At 37.1% G+C, this 26,014-nt stretch overlaps 1 protein-coding gene across 10 annotated transcripts in view; it reads right to left on the bottom strand.

Moving 5' to 3' along the window:
* Positions 1-26,014, bottom strand: part of spir (spire type actin nucleation factor) — a 422,518-nt gene that overhangs the window by 118,047 nt on the left and 278,457 nt on the right. For all 10 annotated transcript variants that reach the window (XM_067767511.1, XM_067767514.1, XM_067767513.1 and 7 more), the window contains one exon: positions 23,984-24,096. In XM_067767511.1, coding sequence (XP_067623612.1) covers positions 23,984-24,096 — 113 coding nt within the window. The remainder of the gene's footprint in view (positions 1-23,983; positions 24,097-26,014) is intronic.

Genomic DNA, 26,014 nt, shown 5'->3' with positions numbered 1-26,014 from the left:
TCTGCGTCATAAGTTCAACTCACCTACCAAGTTTCATCGCTCAATCCGTATTTGATAATGAATTATCCCACTTTTTCGATTTTTCGAAATTTTCGATATCGAAAAAGTGGGCGTGGTTATTGTCCGATATCGTTCATTTTAGATAGCGATCTGAGATGAGTGCCCAGGAACCTACATACCAAATTGCATCAAGATACCTAAAATTTACTCAAGTTATCGTGTTAACGGACAGACGGACGGACGGACGGACGGACATGGCTCAATCGAATTTTTTTTCGATACTGATGATTTTGATATATGGAAGTCTATATCTATCTCGATTCCTTTATACCTGTACAACCAACAGTTATCCAATCAAAGTTAATATACTCTGTGAGCTCTGCTCAACTGAGTATAAACAAGTAAGGAAGGTTAAGTTCGGGTGTAACCGAACATTACATACTCAGTTGAGAGCTATGGTGGCAACATAAGGGAAAATAACCATGTAGGAAAATGTACCGAGGGTAACCCTGGAATGTGTTTTTATGACATGTGTATCAAATGAAAGGTGTTAATGAGTATTTTAAAAGGGAGTGATCCTTATTTCCATAGGTGGACGCCGTTTCGTGATATCGCCATAAAGGGGACCAGGGGTGACTCTAGAATGCGTTTGTACACTATGGGTGTCAAACGAAAGGTATTAATGAGTATTTTAAGAGGGCGTGGGCCTTAGTTCTATATGTGGACGCCTTTTCGAGATATCGCCATAAAGGTGGACCAGGGGTGACTCTAGAATTTGTTTGTACTATATGGGTATCAAATGAAAGGTGTTAATGAGTATTTTAAAAGGGAGTGGGCCTTAGTTCTATAGGTGGACGCCTTTTCGGAATATCGTTATAAAAGTGGACCAGGGTTGACTCTAGAATGCGTTTGTACAATATGAGTATCAAACGAAAGGTGTTAATAAGTGTTGTAAAAGGGAGTGGGCGTTAGTTCTATGGGTGGACGCCTTTTCGGGATATCGCCATTAACGTGGACCAGGGGTGACTCTAGAATGCGTTTGTACAATATGGGTATCAAGTGAAAGGTATTAAAGAGTATTTTAAAAGGGCGTGGGCCTTAGTTCTATAGGTGGACGCCTTTTCGAGATATCGCTATAAAGGTGGACCAGGGGTGACTCTAGAACTCGTTTGTACGATATGGGTTTCAAATGAAAGGTGTTAATGAGTATTTTAAAAGAGCGTGGGCCTTAGTTCTATAGGTGGACGCCTTTTCGAGATATCGCCATAAAGGTGGACCAGGGGTGACTCTAGAATTTGTTTGTACGATATGGGTATCAAATGAAAGGTGTTAATGAGTATTTTAAAAGGGAGTGGGCCTTAGTTCCATAGGTGGATGCCTTTTCGAGATATCGCCATAAAGGTGGGCCAGGGGTGACTCTAGAATTTTTTTGTACGATATGGGTATCAAATGAAAGGTGTTAATGAGTATTTTAAAAAGGAGTGGGCCTTAGTTCTATATGTGGACGCCTTTTCGATATATCGCTATAAACGTGGACCAGGGGTGACTCTAGAATGTGTTTGTATGATATGGGTATCAAATTAAAGTTATTAATGAGGGTTTTAAAAGGGAGTGGCCCTTAGTTGTAAGGTGTTAATGAGTATTTTAAAAGAGCGTGGGCCTTAGTTCTATAGGTGGACGCCTTTTCGAAATATCGCCATAAAGGTGGACCAGGGGTGACTCTAGAATTTGTTTGTACGATATGGGTATCAAATGAAAGCTGTTAATGAGTATTTTAAAAGGGAGTGGGCCTTAGTTCCATAGGTGGATGCCTTTGCGAGATATCGCTATAAAGGTGGGTCGGGGTGACTCTAGAATTTTTTTGTACGATATGGGTATTAAATGAAAGGTGTTAATGAGTATTTTAAAAGGGAGTGGGCCTTAGTTCCATAGGTGGACACCTTTTCGGAATATCGTTATAAAAGTGGACCAGGGTTGACTCTAGAATGCGTTTGTACAATATGGGTATCAAATGAAAGGTGTTAATAAGTGTTGTAAAAGGGAGTGGGCGTTAGTTCTATGGGTGGAGGCCTTTTCGGGATATCGCCATTAACGTGGACCAGGGGTGACTCTAGAATTTTTTTGTACGATATGGGTATCAAATGAAAGGTGTTAATGAGTATTTTAAAAAGGAGTGGGCCTTAGTTCTATATGTGGACGCCTTTTCGAGATACCGCCATAAACGTGGACCAGGGGTGACTCTAGAATGTGTTTGTATGATATGGGTATTAAATTAAAGGTATTAATGAGGGTTTTAAAAGGGAGTGGCCCTTAGTTGTATATGTGAAGGCGTTTTCGAGATATCGACCAAAATGTGGACCAGGGTGATCCAGAACTTCATCTGTCGGGTACCGCTAATTTATTTATATATGTAATACCACGAACAGTATTCCTTCCAAGATTCCAAGGGCTTTTGATTTCGCCCTGCAAAACTTCTTCTTCTACTTAATATGGTAGGTGTCACAGCCATTTTACCAAGTTTTTTCTAGAGTTATATTTTGCGTCAATAGACCAATACAATTACCATGTTTCATCCCTTTTTTCGTATTTGGTATAGAATTATGGAATTTTTTTCATTTTTCGTAATTTTCGATATCGGAAAAGTGGCCATGGTCATAGTCGGATTTCGGCCATTTTTTACACCAATACAAAGTGAGTTCAGATAAGTACGTGAACTGAATTTAGTAAAGATATATCGATTTTTGCTCAAGTTATCCTGTTAAAGGCCGAGCGGAAGGACAGACGGTCGACTGTGTATAAAAACTGGGCGCGGCTGCAACCGATTTTGCCCTTTTTCACAGAAAACAGTTATCGTCCTAGAATCTAAGCCTCTACCAAATTTCACAAGGATTGGTAAATTTTTGTTCGACTTATGGCATTAAAAGTATCCTAGACAAATTAAATGAAAAAGGGCGGAGCCACGCCCATTTTGAAATTTTCTTTTATTTTTGTATTTTGTTACACCATATCATTACTGGAGTTGAATTTTGGCATAATTTACTTATATACTCTAAAGATATTAACTTTTCTTTTAAAATTCGAATTAAAAAAAATTTTTTTTTTAAAAAGTGGGCGTGGTCGTTCTCCGATTTTGCTAATTTTTAGTAAGCAGACATATAGTAATAAGAGTAACGTTCCTGCCAAATTTCATCATGATATCTTTAACGATTGCCAAATAACAGCTTGCAAAACTTCTAAATTACCTTCTTTTAAAAGTGAGCGGTGCCACGCCCATTGTCCAAAATTTTACCATTTTTCTATTCTGCGTTATAAGTTCAACTAACTTACAAAGTTTCATCGCTTAATCCGTATTTGGTAATGAATTATCGCCCTTTTTCGATTTTTCGAAATTTTCGATATCGAAAAAGTGGGCGTGGTTATTTTCCGATATCGTTCATTTTAAATAGCGATCTGAGATGAGTGCCCAGGAACCTACATACCAAATTTCATCAAGATACCTCAAAATTTACTCAAGTTATCGTGTTAACGGACAGACGGACGGACGGACGGACGGACATGGCTCAATCGAATTTTTTTTCGATACTGATGATTTTGATATATGGAAGTATATATCTATCTCGATTCCTTTATACCTGTACAACCAATCGTTATCCAATCAAAATTAATATACTCTGTGAGTTCTGCTCAACTGAGTATAAAAAACGCGAACCTTTTCGAACCATGAAACCAAGTACATTGCATAGCATATAACCCTAACTATATAAATAAATTAATCAAGTTTTGAGGAAATGTGAGGAAAGTGAGTTAACGGTAAAAATGTGATTTTTCCCATACATAACATTTTTTTATTTGTTATAACTTTTTTGTTTAAGACTTTATGAAAAAATACTCATATATAAAAACGTCATGTAATGGGACTTAAAATCGACCCTTCAAAGTTTTTGTGTTATTAACTAATATTTTTTTTATTTCCCTAAGTCCACTGAAAGCCAAATACAGACCACTGTGCGTCGCATCGCATTTATTCCATTTATCCGCTATCACGTGCAATGTCTTAGAAAAAGATCGCATTCTCATGAAAATCATCACACGCTTCAATGCTAATAATGTCGTTTTCTTCTCCCCCATCTCATTTCCTACATAGCCAACCGCTTTAAAGCGCATTTTTCATGCATATCGAACATGTTCGCTTGTTAGTCGTGATTTGTCGCACTTTCCACACAAAAAATCAACAACAATTCTTATTATGTTCATATGTAGAAATTGTATATGAATGTAAAAAGCCTTGTTGTTATTGTTATTTTTTGTGGTTAAGGCACAAAGCGTTGTGCAAATTTGTCGGTTGATTCTTAGTGAGGTTGCAGCTTTTCTAATATCCACTTTGTTGTTGTTTGTTATGCAACCTTGTGTATGGTGATTTGATATCTGGGATGTACGGGTATCGTTGGCACTTTAATTTGTATCCGCGAGATACTTCTATTAAGACATACATACATGAAAATATGTATTACTTTATAATATATAAAGGGTGCCCCAAACGAAATAAGAGTGCGAAAAAATAGATTCAAAAGAAATATATATACATATGGGGTATTCCATTGCATTTCGACCAATTTTGAACCCGACCCCTTTAGAATTGGCTGAAATTTTTTCTTCTTTTTCTAGCTTACGAAAGACGTTTTTCAGAATTTTTTTTACATTTTTTCATCGGCCCACTCCGGGATTAGTGGGGATGATTGCAGAATTGATTGAAGTTTTTTATCAGAAAAAAAAAATGGCGAAATTCGAAAAATCTCGAAAAACTGAAAAAAAACTTTAAACATTTTTTTGTATTTTTTCCGAAAGGTACATTTAAAAAAAATTTAAAAAAAAAGATCCCAAACGGTCAATTTTTGAAAAAGTTTTTTGAAATCAAAAACGGTGTTTTTTTTAAATTCATAACTTTTTTGAGTTGGATGAAAAAATTTGAAAAAATTCTGAAAAACGTCTTTCGTAAGCTATAAAAAGAAGAAAACCTTTCAGTCAATTCTAAAGGGGTCGGGTTCAAAATTGGTCGAAATGGGATGGAATACCCCATATATATATGCACTCCTAGGTTCGAACTAATATCGGTCACGACTGAGGATGTGAATAGTTTGAGCAGGAAGCCCATTCTTTTACTATATGCAATCATTACCATAGGTTTCGTCATCGGTCGGTGTTTAACAAGTTTGTTGCCATAAAATGTCCTCATAGGTTCAAGCTTATATAAACGATTTCAATATATACTTAATATTGAGAGTTGTTAATCTAGATTGAAAGAAAGAAAGGCTTCCAAAACTACGCATCGAAAATGCCATTGAATAAACTGGACCAGTATCACCCGCGAAACGTGGGTCCAGACCTTGAGAAACTACGAAACGCGCAATCGAAGATGTCTTAAAAGCGTAGATTGTTCTTGAGAGCGTATCTAAGTGAGGTAATGCCTTCCGAGCGAATTGTTCTTCGAAATGGAGAGACATGCTAGTCCTCTTAGAGAAATTTCAAATCTCATGCTAACTACAGAAGCTATATTAGGGATCAGATCCTTAAGGAACAGCGCGCGGCATCAGACGATTTGGTGAGGTGAATTACTATATTAACCAAATGCTGGATTCGAGATTCAGAAAAAACCTGCACAGAATACAAAATACCAAAGATCCTAGGTGCGTTTAAGGCGATGAAGGCTAGAGCGATGCTAAGCAAACTTTTACATGCTCGCGTTGGAGCCAGAAGCGACAAACGCTCGAGCAAAAAGTCGGTTAAAACATTGTCGATAATGTTAAAGTTCAAAATGCTGAACGGATCAGAAGAACGGCAACAAATCAGCAATTTCGTATAAACCAAACACAGATCAAAAGAGCACCACCTGGACGCACGAATAACAAAAGGCTCTCAAAAAACGAGAAAGATGGAACGCTATCCTGAAGTACTGCCAAAGTGGTCCCGGGGGAGGGCGAAGGTTCAAAAAGGGGTATTTTTTGTCAACACACATACGATTGATGCGGCGGCGGTATTTATGGTGCATAAGGCATTTTTCCATAACCGCAAACAAAATCTGTCGCCTTGTCCGTCCTAATGTCACGTTGTTTAAATTTTTCCCAAATTATTAAATAAATAATAAATTAAAAATTGCTTCAAATAAATGTTTTCATACATTTCAAAAGCAATAAGGGCAACCCGCGCTTAATTCATACAAAATCTGTGGAGATTACCAAATACCCTTTGGAGGGCAAGTCCTTTATTTTTATTGATCAGGTAACCCAAAGGTTACCAGTGAGCTCGGATCCAAATATCAGGTTCAGCTGGGTCAAATCAAATAGTTTCCGAGGTACTCGGCGTAGCGCTTAAGGTTGTTAGTTTCGTAACGTAACAGATCTATATCTGCCAAGGACTATGAATATCGACGGCCCTCTGCAAAAACTACGAGGGAGATTTTTTATCGCTACCAAAACAGCAATATAAGGCTTTTGAGATAGATATGTTGGGAGACGAACACCTACGTTCTTTGACACATAGAAATTCACCTCATCACTCGGGTAGACTTTAAAATTATTTTATGGAACGAGAAATCAAAACAAGAACACTATATTGCCTGAGCGCTATTTTCTACACGTTTTAATGTACAGCTTCGAAAAGAAGAGATCTAACTTGGGATTACTTGTGCTCAGTCGTTTTGAATTGGAACAGCATATTTTATGATGAAGATTATTTCTACCTTATGCCTCTCTCTGGAAAAACCTTATTTTTCAATGTCCGATGATTCTGCTAAAGTCGATCTTTAACTGCTTTTTGAGCGTAAAAAAAACTGAGGCTGGAAATGCCGGGGTTTCGATAGAAATATATGCTCGCTTTCTTTGCAAGGTGAGCAGTAAGCTGAAACGAATACCTTTTTTTCTTTATTGCTAATGCTTTATTTTTATTAGGTCAAAATGCCTGACATCAAAAACTGTTTTAAAACTGAGCGCTGGTCATTTGCTGTCAAATAACCTTCCATACGTCACAGAACTGATCCGAAGTTAACAGAGCAGTGTGTGGTTTGTTTCACAAGCTGTAGGATTTATAGTTGATGGAACGCCGGTTGGCAATCGAAATATAATTTTTGTGCTCCTTTTGAAGCACCCTAAGTTACCTTTAAAAAAAAACTGCCTGTGCTTCCACTAACTAGCTGTTTAGCCGCAAAATATTCATGTAATTCAAGCAGATTATGTCTGAACTGGTTATTAATATGGCGAGTTATTAGTAGTATTGACTATTTGAAATATTTGTTACCGTTAAATTGCGAGTAGAGTAAATATATTTTTATAAAAATAATATTTGCGGTTAAACGAAGCTCAATTGAATTTATGTTTTATATAATTTTATTGTATTATAATTTTACATACAGACAAATAAAAAAATCAAACATACTTATATTGGTCACTATCTTTATCATAACTTTTTTCTATGATTTACTTGTTATTGTTTAACAGTAAAATTAGGTTTAAATGAAGACGCAGTTCCAGAATTCTCATTAGGATAAAAAAATATGTTACCCGCACTTCAAAGAACAACTTTTGACCATGATTTAGTATGACTTTCGGTCCGGTATAGCATAGTGCATATAGTAAACGAAAACGGAACATCTAAATCCTGAAAAATATTGACAGCCACAAAATAATCTTAATATATAAAAAACACGTGTCACACAATTGAGGCCAATGGACTTCTAAACTACTGAACTGATTTTAAATTTGTTTTGTGTGTATTTTGATCTAACTTGAAATATAGGATAGGTGACTGGGTGACTAGGGTCTCGAGATATAGGCCAAAACGTGGACCCGGGTACCCCTAGAGTGTGTTTATAGAATATGGATATCAAATGAAAGCTGTTGATGAGTGCTTTAGCAGAGGGTAATTTTCATACCCCTGTGTGAGTAGGGTCTCGAGCTATAGGCCAAAACGTGGACCTGGGTACCCCTAGAATGTGTTTATAGAATATGGATATCAAATGAAAGCTGTTGATGGGTGCTTTAGTAGAGGGTAATTTTCATACCCCTGAGTGACTAGGGTCACGAGATATAGGCCAAAACGTGGACCCGGGTACCCCTAGAGTGTGTTTATAGAATATGGATATCAAATGAAAGCTGTTGATGAGTGCTTTAGTAGAGGGTAATTTGTATACCCCTGAGTGACTACGGCCTCGAGATATAGGCCAAAACGTGGACCCGGGTACCCCTATAGTGTGTTTATAAAATATAGATATCAAATGAAAGCTGTCGATGAGTGCTTTAGTAGAGGGTAATTTTCATACCCCTGGGTGACTTGGGTCTCGAGATATAGGGCAAAACGTGGACCCGGGTACCCCAAGAATGTGTTTATAGAATATGGATAACAAATGAAAGCTGTTGATGAGTGCTTTAGTAGAGGGTAATTTTCATACCCCTGGGTGACTAGGGTCTCGAGATAATAGGCCAAAACGTGGACCCGGGTACCGCAAGAATGTGTTTATAGAATATGGATATCAAATGAAAGCTGTGGATGAGTTCTTTAGTAGAGGGCAATTTTCATAACCCGCGCCTAGAGTGTGTTTATAGAATATGGATATCAAATGAAAGCCGTTGATGGGTGCTTTAATAGAGGGTAATTTTCATACCCCGGGTACGCCTGGAGTGTGTTTATAGAATATGGATATCAAATGAAAGCCGTTGATGAGTGCTTTAGTAGAGTGTAATTTTCATACCCCTGAGTAACTAGGGTCACGAGATATAGGCCAAAACGTGGACCCGGGTACCCCTAGAGTGTGTTTATAGAATATGGATATCAAATGAAAGCTGTTGATGAGGGCTTTAGTAGAGGGTAATTTGTATACCCCTGAGTGACTAGGGCCTCGAGATATAGGCCAAAACGTGGACCCGGGTACCGCAAGAATGTGTTTATAGAATATGGATATCAAATGAAAGCTGTGGATGAGTTCTTTAGTAGAGGGTAATTTCCATAACCCGCGCCTAGAGTGTGTTTATAGAATATGGATATCAAATGAAAGCCGTTGATGGGTGCTTTAATAGAGGGTAATTTTCATACCCCGGGTACGCCTAGAGTGTGTTTATAGAATATGGATATCAAATGAAAGCCGTTGATGAGTGCTTTAGTAGAGGGTAATTTTCATACCCCTGAGTAACTAGGGTCACGAGATATAGGCCAAAACGTGGACCCGGGTACCCCTAGAGTGTGTTTATAGAATATGGATATCAAATGAAAGCTGTTGATGAGTGCTTTAGTAGAGGGTAACTTGTATACCCCTGAGTGACTAGGGCCTCGAGATATAGGCCAAAACGTGGACCCGGGTACCCCTAGAGTGTGTTTATAGAATATAGATATCAAACGAAAGCTGTCGATGAGTGCTTTAGTACAGAGTAATATATTATCCCGAGACGGACTGGGACTCGGAGTGGGACTGGGACTGGGACTTGAATAAAATACATACCACCCTCTGGGACAGGCAATAAGGGATGCAGAAGAATTAGAAGAAATTGAGAGAAGAGAAAAGAGATAAGGAAAAGGAGATTGAGAAAGAGATAGAATGAGACGAAGATGGAGATAGATGAAGCGAAAAAGACTGAGGAAGGAGTGAATAAAAGGATTAGGTAAAAGTGAAGAGGGGGGAGGGCATATTCAGACGGAAAAAGCTTATTAAAATGTATGCAGATAGGCCAAATTTAGGGCAGGACAACATCTGCCGCGTCTTCTAGTAGCACTATATAACACTATAAACAACAACAACAACAAAATCAAAGAAGACATCATCAAAAATAAGAACGAAGAAAGTAGAACTATACAGCGATAATAAGCAAATCAAAAAGTACTACAAACAACAATACAAATATTCATAAAAAATACTAAATGCTTCAACTTAGACACCTCACAGCAGAAGGTGTAATCGAAGAAGTTATGATGAATATTATTTTTACTTTCTCTATATTAGTTTCATAGGATATTTTCCCGCCGATCTTCACACAAAATTGCAAACTCTTGCAATCAATTTTTGAGTAACTTCCGGGTGAACTAAAGGCTTGAAACTTGAAACGCGCATCAAAACCCGATGACAATTTCACGTGAAAAAAAACTCTGAAATACCGTGTCGGGATCGTGAAAATTCTACAAAACGTCCGAACTTGTAAGTTTTGACTTCGAGTTTTATGAAACTTCACGAGAACTCAGAGAGTTAACACGTTGAAAGAAGATTTGAACTTTTTAGATTATAGTATTTCGGTTGAACGAGTTTTCTAGATGTAGAAAGTCTATTTACAACATCTGGAATCTTGCAATCGCTATTTAAGTAACTTTCCTTGGAGCTAGATTCTTGAAACTTAGAACATACTTCAAAACCCCATGCCAGTACAACATGAGGACAGAATTTTCGCTAGGTGGTCAAAGAATCTTGAAGATTCAAAAAATATTTCGAAATTGGAAACCAGATACCTGAAAATTTTAACGAAACTTTGTGCTATATAAAAAAAAATTTAAAACATGTGAGGCGCGATAACCCCCGAAGAGATTTTAGGCTGTGCTTCTCTTCGAATTTGCGGTGCTTCTATTTAATTTTTCCTACCCTACAAATTCGCTACACTTCAAGTGCATTTATGACATGAAAAGTTTCTTATCTGCTCGTATGTGCCTTTTCGAGTCTTTATTTAAACATGGAGAAGATTTATATCTCTTGCTTCCCACCAAGTCTTTATTTATGATCCAGTAGATGATTATAAAAATCTTGAGTACAGTTTTATTGATTTTAGTCTATTTTCTTAGGACTATGAGATCTGAAATAGAGTGTTTCTCAAAATATTTCGTTGGTTGCCAAGTTGGCATGTACCCGCCATACTCTGCCTCCAATTACGAATAATGCACCACTTTGGCACCATATCTTGTAAATTAAACTATGAAAAATATTGTATAAAGTCTGACGAATGTTCCACTATATAAAACTTAATGCGATTAATACTTGAGTGTCACTAAAACAAAGTTTTCTAAGAAACTTTATTCTACTTCGACAGCAAGCTGGACAGTCACACGGTTGCTGCTCCACTGTTTCCCTCACCTCTAGAATATTGAATATGAGACTTGTGGTGTTGTTTTTCCAGTTGGATCCCATACAGCAACTAATCTGAATGTACTCATAGGATTAATCATAAGACAAGCCGTATTTAGCGTTTCGTCGTATGTATAATATAAATATGCTCCTAGAAACTCCACATGATTGCAACTGCTTCCACTGGTTCTTGGCCTCAATGAAAAATTGCTGAGATGTGACTCTTGCAAAGTCACAGGATTGTAAAGCCCTCCTGCGGTCCTGCGACATCAAGAGGCCATCCACGCTTGCAAATTGATTTGACTGTTCATTTATCTGTTTGCTTTCCTGTTTCTTTTCTTCTATGGTATCCCGGGTTCAAAATTCGCTATCTCGAGCCACGAAATTTATGGCCTACTCCCTGCAAAGATTCAAGAGCTAACAAAGCTGCCACAATTTTGAAATATTATCGTTACTGTGTTAGGTTAGGTTAAAGTGGGGGTCGAAGAGACGCACATAGAACAGTGCCAGGAAGCTCGTTGTGATACCATGAGTATACACTATTATCCCTCGCTTTGCTCTATTGTGAGGACGTGATTAAGGCTAACAAGTCTTTGACGTTACACTCCACTATTCAGGAAGCGAGCTCGCGGGCTGCATCGCCTGATGACACTTTATAAACTGAAATAAATATTCTTCAATGCCCAATGCGTGGCAGTAAAATTCGCTCCTATTGTCCTGTCAAGATGGTAGCCTCACCTAAAGCGGGTAAAATATGATAGCAATATGATAACATTATCCTCGAGCTACCTGATTTACGGTACTCTTTGGGGACGTAATAAAACATCATCTAAGAACTTGTAATTTTGTTGAACAAGTTTTGGTCAACTACAAAAGCATTTTCTATTACTCATTAAATGCACCGAGTTGGGCGCCCTTTCAACTTGTCACAATCAATTTAAGCGGAAAACAAAATATAACCCAACAGACACAGTATCAATTTGGAAGTTATCCAATCTTTTCTAGAATATTTCTTACTTTTCCACAAGCATATAGGTATGTGACTATTCCAGGCTAAACACCTTTAGCACACAAAATATACGTAGGTAGTTACGCAGTACAAATATCTACGTCATCGGGTATTTGCACTATTTTCTTTGAATACGTAATGCGCTCGTGACTTAAAATAAAATATACCCATAAGTGTAGAAGCTTTTTAGGCCACCCATTCGGCTTAAGTGCTTACCAGCAACTTTACATCTTTCAAACAAACAACCAACTTTTTTACACCAATACCCACTCATACGGATAATCCATGTCTCTCTCTAAACAACAATGGGTCAATAAAATACGTCAGCTGTCAGTGTGTTATAAACAAATGGCCAATATTCTAATGCCCGTCAGCAGGTAGTGAATTGGTCGGTCATAAAAATAAGACAGCTTAAGCTGCGAAAGCAACAACGTTGGCGGCGACGCACGGTGAGCAATTTTTGAAGAAAATTTTCCAAAAATTAGTATGTTTTTAATGAATAAAATGCCTGAACGGAAATCCTGGAAAAGAATTGGATGGATGTCAACGTTGTTTGGATGAAACATGGCACTGAAGATGGCACCATGCCGAAACCAGTTTGTCTCCAAACCAAAAGACAAAGTATGCATTGAAATTGTTTCTTTATGCATAAAACATGCACCCTGTCGTACAATCAATAAAATAATCATGAAATTTTTGAATTGTAGGCTACCTCAAGAGTCTAAAAGACTGGTGCGGAAGCTATAGTTGGCCTGCTGATGTTTCTAGAAGCTGATGAGTCTCCTCGTTTTCGTTAGAGCAAAGCAGTATCCGATGTAGTTTTAAATATCTCCAGTTGAGATGGACATCATCCTGCTCCAAGAGCCATGTATTACCGGATAGAGGATCTCTGACTCCCAAGTATAAACTATCAAGGGGCCATGGTAAAGGTGAGCCTTACGCTATGATAGTGATCGGTATTTGAGAGGGCGAAAAGTAAGGTCAAACTACATTGAAAAAATGTCAAATGTTTCGAGACGAAAGGTGAGCCAGTTAACATTAAGGCTGAAGACAGAACAGGAGACAGTCATGCAAAGCGACAGTTTCGAAGTTTGCCAAAGGCAACATGCCATTTTGTAGGACGGCATGATGTTAAAGGTAACAGCTGAAAGCAATGCGATACTACTGCGCTAGTTCGGAATTACTAAGGAAACCAACAGTCCTGGATTCAATTGACGGGTGACTAAAAATCCAAAAATATTTTACAAAGCGGAGTCGCGAAGGAGTTTATGAAGCCCTTCGAACGTATTTCTGCCAATGAAAGCATCTCATCGAAAAGTCAGCTGCATTCCAAGATGCCGTTCGCTACAAAACATATTACAACTAAAAGTTGCACGCCTAAAATTTGAAGAGAAGTTCGGCCTAAAATACCTTGTAGGGAATTCGCGCCCAATTTTATTATTATTACTTGGCTAGAATAAATTAGATAGTAGCTAAGATGTAGTGATATTTGATAAGCCGTCCGGAGGTATGAGTAGACAGATACCAAATAACCTCACATAGTTCTTCCAAAAGCCTGAACTGTGATATTGGATTAACCCTCCGGAGGTACGAGAATACAGATACACAAATAGCTTCACATAGTCCTACCAATAGCCTGACAGTCGAGCATGATGTGACTCGATGATTCTTTCACGTTCATGTGTCTGCAGTTGGTGCGAGGTGACAGTATATAGAGAGCACTCCGTTGAACGGTGACCCGTCACAACCCGAATTATTAAGTATATATAAGCCTTGGTAAATACAAAGATACGCTAGAGGAGGAGTATCTGCGCTGTACCTGCGTTGCTGACTCGAGTCCACTTTGTACAAGAGAAGAATACATGTAGCTAGCGGGACTCCGATTTCCCTACTGCCCGCTACGTCTGAATTGCATCCATACGTACTAAAACAAAATGCTAAATAGTTATTATTTCGGGATCAGTTCGATATCTTTACGGGATAGTTAGTTATTGAGATAATTTCCGTAAAATTTTGAAACCATTTGAGATCATTTCGGAAATGTTTTGAGATGAATTCGAGAAGGTTAATGAATTCAAGCATAGTTAGGGATTGTGCTTAAAATCAATATTTCGAGACCTTTTCCGTATTGTACTTTTGCCCATTTGCCTGATTCTAAAAAACACTTGATTCCGAAAAAGTACTTGTGAAAATGTACCTGCTTGTGAAAAAGAATCCGGTTTTTAAAGAGTGCCCGGTTCTCAACAACGCTTTTCCGAAAAAGTACCCGCTTAGGAAAAAATAACCGGTTCTGGAAAAATACTCGATTCTGGAAAGGTACCCGGTTAGGAATAATTAGCAGGTTCTGGAAAATTTTCCGAATCCGAAAAAGACCACGATACCGAAAAAGTTCCTGGTTCTGGGAAAAGAATCGATTCTGCAAAAGCACCCGGTTCCGAAATGTACCCGGTTCGGAATAATTAACTTGATCTAGAAAAGTACCCGACACTGAAAAAATAAATGATTCTGAAAAGGAACTGGGTTTCGAAAAAGCACCCGCTCCTGAAAAACTAACCGTTTCTGGAAAAGTATCTGATTATGAAAAGGTACAAAGTTCCGACAAAGTACCCGGTTCAGAATAATTACCGGGTTGTGGAAAAGTATCCGATTCGGAAAAAATACTCGGTTCCGAAATGCACCCGGTTCTGAATGATAAATCGGATCTGGAAAAGTACCCGACTCTGAATAAATAAACGATTCTGAAAAAGAACTCGGTTTCGAAAAAGCACCAGGTTCTGAAAAATTAACCGATTCTGGAAAAGTATCCGATTCTGAAGAAGTACCCGATTCCAAATAAATCCCCCTTAGCCCCTCGACTAAGAAAAACACTCGATTATGAATTATTAACCGGTTCTGGAAAAGTACCCGGCTCTGAAAAAGTATTCAAATTCAGAAAAAGTTATTAAAAGTAGTTGGAAGGGCATCTGAGGAGAAACTGTAGATAGCTAAGCCTATTGCCAAGATATATGATTTTAAGACATTTTTCCAAAATAACCCACAGTACGGCGTCTAGTCGTTGTAACAAACCGCAAGTGATGTTTTTGTGGTTATTGTTGTTGCAATATCTATCGTTATTGCTTCTGCTTCTGTACTTGCAACACAATGGGTTTAGCAACCGTGCTAAAGCATTCAACATGTGGCACATGCTGTCAGATACACATATCTATGAACATAAATATATTTTAAACTAACAGTAATAGAAAACGTGCAACATGCCACAAAAGGCGGTTGGTTAGAAATGACCACCAAAATGCATACCAACTTGTATGAAGACACGAGGCAATGCATAGAAACACAATGAGGCACATTGGTGCACGTTTCTATAGATTTGTGGGCAAGTTTATGTTCTTTAGCTGAGTGCAATGGCATTGCAACAATTGAAGAATTATGTAAAAAAGCTGGCAAATAGTTTTGTTGATTTTGTGACTTTTATTTACCACTTTTGCGTCTAAAGCTAGAACTGATATTGGCAAAAGTTCCTAGTCAAAGCATGGCTGAGTGCTCACTTTGCCAAGAACTAAACAAATATTCGTCGCAAAGAAGTTAAAGGTGAAAGGTATTTAAAGCAACTTTTTGCAATTTTGGGTATGTTAAAGAATTACGACGAGTGACATACTTATAGACAATCTCCAGTTTGATTCTATGTTTCTTTTTGATAATCGTGGATTAAAAATGGATATATATGTAAACTTCCGCTTTGAGTAGATTAGTAGCTGTTTAAGGCAAAGCTTTGAAGCGATGTTAACAAAAATCTGGTGCTTTCTTACCAATCCAAAATCCTACGCAATCTCAGGTGAGATGAGATTTGACGAAAGTTACTATTGGACATAGGAATCGAAGATGTACGTTCAAAATCCACCAGATGGGATCGTAATTTGAGAGCGAGAACCGATTGTTGTAAAAAGTGAGGTCAGGTGATGCCAATCTTTAAGTTCTAAACATCGATATTCTTTCTGCTGCTATCACCGCACAAGCTGCTATCACCGGACAAATGCGAACAATATGACGATCATCACAGTGAAAGGGACGATTCCCCATAATATAGTAATAACTTGGCCAGGATATTAAGGCCATGCTTCCCTTCCAATATGAGTTATCCTGCCTTTTCAATTTTCTACAAATTCACGGACCCACGAGTTTGTGCCGACTTTGAAAGGCATCCCTTAAGGCAGAAGAAGTTTCCAATACCTCTGCCCAAGGGCTACCCCTTTTTTATCAAACATTTCTTGGAGATAAAATTCTGTCGGAATTAAAAAGGCCTCTATGACCTCTAAAAACAATAGGATCTAACGGAATAGCTATGTCGATGATGAATCATATTGGGGATCATTTATCATTCCTGAAAAATCGAAAAAGTCAAGGATTCTCTCGGTGCTAGAACCTAAGAAACCCGTTTGAGAAAAATAAAACTTTTCATAGTCGTCCTTCACCGGGTGCCACCGGGTTACTATATACAGTTTTTATATGATTTCTAAATACAGAGTCTCCCTTCTCCGCCAGAAGGAGTCACCATTGTGTTATATGACTGCACAGAAATTGACAATGCTCCTCAACAGATAATCTATGGTCAAAAATTAACCGTTATCTTCCTAGCCTTTCTAGTTTTTTCATTTGGATTGCTGGATTATTTCAAGATTATTTGCTTTTCTAAGCTTATATCAGGAGTTCAAGGTACTCTTTGCGATTGTTTTAGCTCTCTTTTCGGTGCTATTTTAAAATTCTTTCAGGAGTATTTCGGAACTGTTTCGGTTTTTTTTTTCGGAGTAAAATCGCAATCAATTTGAGAGTATTTCATGACTATTGTGAATTGAATCCGGATATATTCGAAATTCTTTTCGATATAAATTTTAGACTATTTCTGCTTAAATCAATATAGTTTCGGCATTGTTTTCCAGATATTTTCGAAACTTTTTAAGTATTTTACCGGAACCAATTTAAGATTGTTTACAAAAATCTGGATAATTTTGGAATTTTTTCGTGATAGTTTCGTATTTCGGACCGTTACGGTATTATGTTTGAATTGTTACGGAGGCATTTTGAGATTGTTTTCGATAGATTCGATACTACTTACAGACTGTTTAGAAGCAACATCGGAACCATTTCAATTTGGAAATTGTTTTCATTTTAATCCTTCAGAACTATTTCGGTTTTTTTTTGGAGTAATATTGCAACTGTTTTGAAAGTATTTCATGAGCATTGTGGATATTTTCGAAATATTTTCTGAACTATTTATGTTTAAATCAATATATATTTCTCAGATAATTTCGGAACTACTTCACATCGTTTCGGTATTGTGTCCGAAGCCATTTTAAGGCAGTTTAACAATAATATTAGAATTATTTCCAATTCCAGATTTTTTTCGAAAATCAGGAAAATTTTTGATTTTTTCGTGATAAATTCGGAACTATTTCGGACCGTTTCGTTACAGTGTTCAGATTTTGCTCGGAGACGTTTCGAAATTGAGATTGTTTTTGAGATAATTTCGGAATTTTTTCAGGCTGGTTAAGAATAACATTGGAACAACTTCGAATTCGAAATTGTTTTCGAAAATCAGGATAACTTTGGAACTATTTCGGACCGTTTAGGTATTGTGTTCGGATTTCGCTCGGAGCCATTTCATACAATATAATATTGGAACAGTTTCGAATTTCAGATTGTTTTTGAATTAATATAACGATTGTTTTCGAGATAATTTCCGGAACTATTTCGGACCGTTTCGGTATTGTGTTCGAATTTTGCTCGGAGCCACTTAATACAATATAGTGTGCAACCGTTTCAAATTTGGGATTGTTTTCGAATTATTATAACGATTGTTTTCGGGATATTTCAGAACTATTGCTGGATCATTTTGAGGAGCGTTTTAGAACTATTTTAAGACTAATAATGGAAATAGTTAAATGACTGAATTTATGAAAACAAGTCTTCTCTAGGTCGATTGACCTCAAAATTTGGTTTTTTAATATATAGCCAGTAGATCCTTTCAGACTACTAGCTATTAGTGTGGCTAATTGCAGCTAATTTTGCATAGTCGTTCTGGGGCAAAGGAGACACAACATACATCCACGCATCTCGATATCCATGATCTCAAACTTTGACATGAAAAAATTCCTTTCAGGATAACCATTTCGGTATAATTTCTGAACTATTCTTGGATCATTTCAAGACTCAATTCGGACCATTTCGGGGCCAGTTTGTGGTCGTTCCGGATCATTTTGGAACTATTTTGGTGTCATTCGCGGAATTCTTTCAGGTTAAAAAAATACCAGTCGTGGTTCACCTCCGAGCGGATTAAGCCGAGCTTCTCTCCCAGTTTGCATTGTGCTACGTTTTAATTTTATTTTTATTTATTTATTTATTAAAGCTTAATTAAGCCTAGTTTATATCTATTTACAATATATTTATACAATTATCTTAACTAGACTAACGTAATCTAACCTAGTTATATCCGAATCTTGCCAACAATATTTTGATGCCAGTTATCTCTGGTATGAAGGCCATTTACGCATAAGCACTAATATGATCGAGTGATGCGTTGCAGTATGTGATTCAGCGAATTTTACGCATGTTCGTAAAGGGCGAAGGCATCATCCGAACGCTATGCACTGATATGATCGAGCGATGCGCTGCAGTATGTGCTTCGGCGACTTTTATTGTATGCGCATGAGAGCTTGAAAGGCTATCAGAATATTTAGCCGCCATACATTTGTATTGATGTTATGGAAGCCTGCCTAAAAGCGGAGTCATTGGTGCCGTTTGTCGTACCGCTGTAGTCGTACCCCTAACGGAACCCTATACGATACATTTTTATCAATTAATGGTGCCTTAACCTAAAAATCGTGAAAATTTCATAAAAATGAAGAAAACGCAAAAAATTACAAACATATTCCACAAAAAATAAGTCTCCTAGTAATAACGTATCCAAAACAATGAATAAAATCTACAAAAAGTTATGAAATTCACCAACTCAAATATTTTTAGGTTATGGATATGGCGAAAAAGCAAAAACCAATTGGTTGGTTACGATAAGGTTACGACCTTAGCGTTACGATATGGCACCAATAATCGATTACATTGATTCCCATAAGGTTTGTCGAATCAGCTGTTATAAGGTTACCGGTACGGTTACCGATAACGCACCAATGTCTGCAGCTTAAACAGTACTAAATTGGTAGTGTTTTACAATGCATATACAATTTTTTTGAACCTATTGACATTACATGATTTGATATCATTAGGTAGCTCGTTATAGCATTTTAATCCTTTATAGTACAAGTTACATTTATCTGCTTCGGTTTTATAAGCAGGTAGATTGAAGTTATTTTTGCTTCGAGTATTTACAGAATGCATATCTTTTACATATTTGCTGTTACTCTTTAAGTACGCAGGCAAATTACCGTCTATTATGTTCTTAATAAATTTCATAGTAAAATAAAAAAAAAAGTTGCTGTCTAATGCTTAGCCAATTTAGAGCAGAGAGCATGTCTCTGATAGGTGTGTCATAGCGTTTTTTGAGAATGAATCTCATAGCTCGGTTCTGTTGCTTTTGTAGCTTGTATATCTGAATATCCCTGCAGATTGGCGGAATGAGACCTACATGTTTTATGCCGACTTATGTTTTTCATTCCAGAAATACACTCGCGAAACCACTGCCGAGAGGCGGCAACCCGCTTAGAAAATACTAGCCGTGTTTTTTTTTATACCCGCATACGTGTCGTTTGCGCGTGAAAAAAAACGCCTATCCTCGCTTAGATAATGCTTAGGAGACCCATCTAGCGGCAGTGGCTAAACAACTAGCTACAGCACAGGGTGTATCGAAAAGCGGAGACACAACCCTCTGTTGTATTTCTGTGTATAACATATAGCTGAATCAGTTGCGTATAGAATACATAGAATTACTGCAGAGGGTGAAACATAGACACATTTTTCAGTTACATCTGAGTATAATGCGTATTGAAATTTAGTAGTACTAATTTTATGCGTAGAAATTTTAGAGGTGTAAAGTTTGTCGCTTCGCAGTCCATATAAAGTTTAAACGTAAACGTATATAGATGTGAAAAAAAAAAAATCACAGCTGCTGTTTCTTAGTAGCTGTACGATGCTTTTCACACGGACTTGGTGTTATCATTTCTGAAATATTTATACTTTATTATCCGAACTGTTTTATGGATGATATTAACAGAGTTTTTTTTAGTTACATCTACATTTGCGACTAAACAAATTTTAATCGGCAATTACACATAGTAGTAGTGTATGGAGAAATAGTGGAGACACAAACCTTTTAGTACTAAGTTTATGCGCAACATTTTCATAAGTGTAGATAAAGTTATGCACTTAGAAGTCCAAATATAGTTTAAGTGCTTAACTTTGGAACTATTTCGGACCGTTTAGGTATTTTGTTCGGATTTCGCTCGGAGCCATTTCAATCAATATAATATTGGAACAGTTTCGAATTTCAGATTGTTTTTGAATTAATATAACGATTGTTTTCGAGATAATTTCCGGAACTATTTCGGACCGTTTCGGTATTGTGTTCGAATTTTGCTCGGAGCCACTTAATACAATATAGTGTGCAACCGTTTCAAATTTGGGATTGTTTTCGAATTATTATAACGATTGTTTTCGGGATATTTCAGAACTATTGCTGGATTATTTTGAGGAGCGTTTTAGAACTATTTTAAGACTAATAATGGAAATAGCTAAATTACTGAATCTATGAAAACAAGTCTTCTCTAGGTCGATTGACCTCCAAATTTGGTTCTTTAATATATAGCCAGTAGATCCTTTCAGACTACTAGCTATTAGTGTGGCTAATTGCAGCTAATTTTGCATAGTCGTTCTGGGGCAAAGGAGACACAACATACATCCACGCATCCCGATATCCATGATCTCAAACTTTGACATGAAAAAATTCCTTTCAGGATAACCATTTCGGTATAATTTCTGAACTATTCCTGGATCATTTGAAGACTCAATTCGGACCATTTCGGGGCCAGTTTGTGGTCGTTCCGGATCATTTTGGAACTATTTTGGTGTCATTCGCGGAATTCTTTCAGGTTAAAAAAAATACCAGTCGTGATTCACCTCCGAGCGGATTAAGCCGAGCTTCTCTCCCAGTGTGCGTTGTGCTACGTTTTAATTTTATTTTTATTTATTTATTTATTTATTAAAGCTTAATTAAGCCTAGTTTATATCTATTTACAATATATTTATACAATTATCTTAACTAGACTAACGTAATCTAACCTAGATATATCCGAATCATGCCAACAATATTTTGATGCCAGTTATCTCTGGTATGAAGGCCATTTACGCATAAGCACTAATATGATCGAGTGATGCGTTGCAGTATGTGATTCAGCGAATTTTACGCATGTTCGTAAAGGGCGAAGGCATCATCCGAACGCTATGCACTGATATGATCGAGCGATGCGCTGCAGTATGTGCTTCGGCGACTTTTATTGTATGCGCACGAGAGCTTGAAAGGCTATCAGAATATTTAGCCGCCATACATTTGTATTGATGTTATGGAAGCCTGCCTAAAAGCGGAGTCATTGGTGTCGTTTGTCGTACCGCTGTAGTCGTACCCCTAACGGAACCCTATACGATACATTTTTATCAATTAATGGTGCCTTAACCTAAAAATCGTGAAAATTTCATAAAAATGAAGAAAACGGAAAAAATTACAAACATATTCCACAAAAAATAAGTCTCTTAGTAATAACGTATCCAAAACAATGAATAAAATCTACAAAAAGTTATGAAATTCACCAACTCAAATATTTTTAGGTTATGGATATGGCGAAAAAGCAAAAACCAATTGATTGGCTACGATTAGCGTTACGATATGGCACCAATAATCGATTACATTGATTCCCATAAGGTTGGTCGAATCAGCTGTTATAAGGTTACCGATACGGTTACCGATAACGCACCAATGTCTGCAGCTTAAACAGTACTAAATGGGTAGTGTTTTACAATGCATATACAATTTTTTTTGAACCTATTGACATTACATGATTTGATATCATTAGGTAGCTCGTTATAGCATTTTAATCCTTTATAGTACAAGTTACATTTATCTGCTTCGGTTTTATAAGCAGGTAGATTGAAGTTATTTTTGCTTCGAGTATTTACAGAATGCATATCTTTTACATATTTGCTGTTACTCTTTAAGTACGCAGGCAAATTACCGTCTATTATGTTCTTAATAAATTTCATAGTAAAATAAAAAAAGTTGCTGTCTAATGCTTAGCCAATTTAGAGCAGAGAGCATGTCTCTGATAGGTGTGTCATATCGTTTTTTGAGAATGAATCTCATAGCTCGGTTCTGTTGCTTTTGTAGCTTCTATATCTGAATATCCCTGCAGATTGGCGGAATGAGACCTACATGTTTTATGCCGACTTATGTTTTTCATTCCAGAAATACACTCGCGAAACCACTGCCGAGAGGCGGCAACCCGCTTAGAAAATACTAGCCGTGTTTTTTTTTTATACCCGCATACGTGTCGTTTGCGCGTGAAAAAAAAACGCCTATCCTCGCTTAGATAATGCTTAGGAGACCCATCTAGCGGCAGTGGCTAGACAACTAGCTACAGCACAGGGTGTATCGAAAAGCGGAGACACAACCCTCTGTTGTATTTCTGTGTATAACATATAGCTGAATCAGTTGCGTATAGAATACATAGAATTAGTGCAGAGGGTGAAACATAGACACATTTTTCAGTTACATCTGAGTATAATGCGTATTGAAATTTAGTAGTACTAATTTTATGCGTAGAAATTTTAGAGGTGTAAAGTTTGTCGCTTCGCAGTCCATATAAAGTTTAAGCGTAAACGTATATAGATGTGAAAAAAAAATCACAGCTACTGTTTCTTAGTAGCTGTACGATGCTTTTCACACGGACTTGGTGTTATCATTTCTGAAATATTTATACGTTATTATCCGAACTGTTTTATGGATGATATTAACAGAGTTTTTTTTAGTTACATCTACATTTGCGACTAAAAAATTTTAATCGGCAATTACACATAGTAGTAGTGTATGGAGAAATAGTGGAGACACAGACCTTTTAGTACTAAGTTTATGCGCAGCATTTTCATAAGTGTAGATAAAGTTATGCACTTAGAAGTCCAAATATAGTTTAAGTGCATGTGTATATGCATGTAAAAAAAACCGCTATTAGTTTGAGGTGGAAGGTAGGTATTATTATATTTATTGCTATTTATTTATAAATATTCCTAAGAAATGCGCCAAGGTTTCATTACACCCCAACCAATATTTACCATAATAAATTTAGCAAATTTTCCTTAATTGATTATATGTATGTTTGGCATACTATCATCGTCTCTTCAACATTTTCCCACACTCTTTGAGACAATTTTTTATTTATTTTAATGATTGAATTTTTTTTAACAAAAAAATTATAAGCAACGTTTACCAAACATAATAACTTATTGTTTTCTTTACGCTCATTGGCTTTTGTTGTTGTAAATGCTGCTGTTGAATCTTGAATGGTCATATCGAGTGTCCATTGAAGTTGATTGAGGTGTGTCCAACTTGCTTCACTTTATTTCACTATTGTTTGTCTAATTCGTGAATTTTGAATTACTTCACATTGACAATTACACTTTTTGAGATTGACAATTAGATTAGGAAATTAAGGGCCAGTAGTGCAACTGAATTGTGAAACAACGTTAATGTAAATAACGTAACAGATTTCTTTTCATAATTTCAATAATTTTATGGGAAAAAATTGAAGTTCGACGTTTTTAGTTTTTGCAGAATCTGGTTCTTCTTAACAGGCTGAGAAAAGCACCAGACTCCCGACAAAAAGGTAGTAAATACTTACCTCAAGCACAAAATCAAATTCTTTGGTTTCATTCCAGTTCTCATCATCGCCTTCGTCATCCCAACGTTGGTGGCCCTCATCAATGCCTTCATCGATGCAGTCATCATCGTTATCTGTGAATTAAAAATATTTATACTGGCCAAGTTAGAAATTTTAACTCAAAGTGTTTTGAACTAATGCTGAGATAGGCGTGTTTGAAACGAACTCTGAGAATTGGCTTTACACATCAGATAAGGGTTTATTCCATATAATTCTGAGATCGAACGATTTTGAAAAACATTCTGGGTCATTGTGATTTTCAAAAGTTTGATGAGTTTGGACATTTTTGGAATGGCAGCAGATACTTAAGTTGATATTCGACTCATTCGATAAAAGTCATGGGAGTGGTAGTGGAGGTATGAGTATGAGTAGAAAAAGAGTGTGAGTGGGAATGGAAGTGGTTGATAAATAAAAAAAGAGATGAACAGCCATAAGGTGAAATGGGGTAGGATAAAGTCTGCCGGGTACGCTAGTTTAGTACATTCTGATACAATGCGCGTTTTGTTTCTAGAGCTTAAACATTTTTTCAGATCGCTTGGAAAAAATTTTAATTGACAAAAAAATACAAAATTTTTAACTTAATTTTGCTTATCAACTGTAATTCTTTTCGAAACGAGCAGAAAAAATTGTAATGCTTTAGAAAGAAAACGTCATTTACTCCAATTGGTTAGAATAGGTCATAAGTAATCACTTCAGGCCGTTCGGCAGAAGTCCTTCATATAACACGCTGCTCGTGCTTATGCCTAACATCTTCATATGTGACCTGGAATCATCAAACGACCCTATTGTGCGAAAATCCTTTTTTTGATTCTTATAGGAAATTTAACGCTCTTTCAATGGAACAAACCGCAGTTTTCTATCTTTCTTACAAAATACAAGCTGATTACCCCCTACACGATAATTCAAATTTTTAAATACGTTTTTTTTGAAAACTTGTTTTCGCACAATGCGATCGTTTGATGATTCCAGGTCACATATTCAGAATGGTGTTCTCAGCTTTTGGTATACTTATTACAGCCTGCGTGCATATGTTCATTGTGTCTGCAAAAATGGACATCATCCTCATATGAAGGCTGGGCATTCCTAACCCTGTAAATTTTGTCTGACCTTTCTCGTTCCTACAATTAACAAAGTGTAGTCCCTATACCACACACAAGCCAAATTTTATCGCAAATTTTACAAACTTTGGCCATAATAAAAGTGCAGCCCGCTTAACCTGATACAGAGACTCCGACAAATGGTTACTTTTGAAGGCATGCGAATGGCTTTGTCATATTGAGCTACTCTAGAAGCTAGGATGAACCCTCAGATTCATTGAGTGTGGCTTCTCCTCCAGCATTATTTGTCCGCTGGTCGACTTTTCAGCGGATTTTTGTTTCTCTATTGTAGCTGGTAGTTTCTGGTTTTATGGTACAACGATAAGTGTTCACGATGCTTTTGTGAGTGTTCTTGTAGTGATAAGAAGGCGAAGGGTTTGGATAGTTTTATCAGCATTGATGGTCCTTTGCCGGATATATAACCGGTATGCTCCAGAAAGTAAAACCATAAAGGTACTATCCCGAACAACATGGGAACGATTTGATATGGCCACCTTGAACCTTCTACGTCAACCCGCTTTTTCCTTGAGGTGCTTGGTGTCGCCAGAGTCTCGCCTGATAATTATACCGAATTTGCCACGGGAAGGTGACTATTGGTGATAATTAAGTTGGAGAAGCTCTAAGCTGCGCTGGCTACCACTTGAAAGGTTGCGCTACAGAACCTCTTGAATCCGCTGTTCCTTCTCGCTCTGAGGTGAGCGCTTTGCTAGTATCCATATGTGGAAAAGCTTGCTGTGCTTCCCTGCGTCTTAATCTAACTATTTGTCTCGGCGTTAATTTTCATTTTCATTTCTACCCCATTTTATTTTTTGTCAAGTTTTTTTGATTCTGTTCCTCTTTGTCTTCATACGCACTTTCATTGTTTTTCTTTGAGCTTTGTAGTTATCTTCGCTTT

The sequence above is a fragment of the Eurosta solidaginis genome, chromosome 2 (genome assembly GCF_040869045.1).
Source record: "Eurosta solidaginis isolate ZX-2024a chromosome 2, ASM4086904v1, whole genome shotgun sequence".
In the NCBI taxonomy this organism is placed as follows: Eukaryota; Metazoa; Arthropoda; class Insecta; order Diptera; family Tephritidae; genus Eurosta; species Eurosta solidaginis.
The sequence above is the reverse complement of the archived record's forward strand: the minus strand, read 5'-3'. Positions and strand labels throughout refer to the sequence as shown.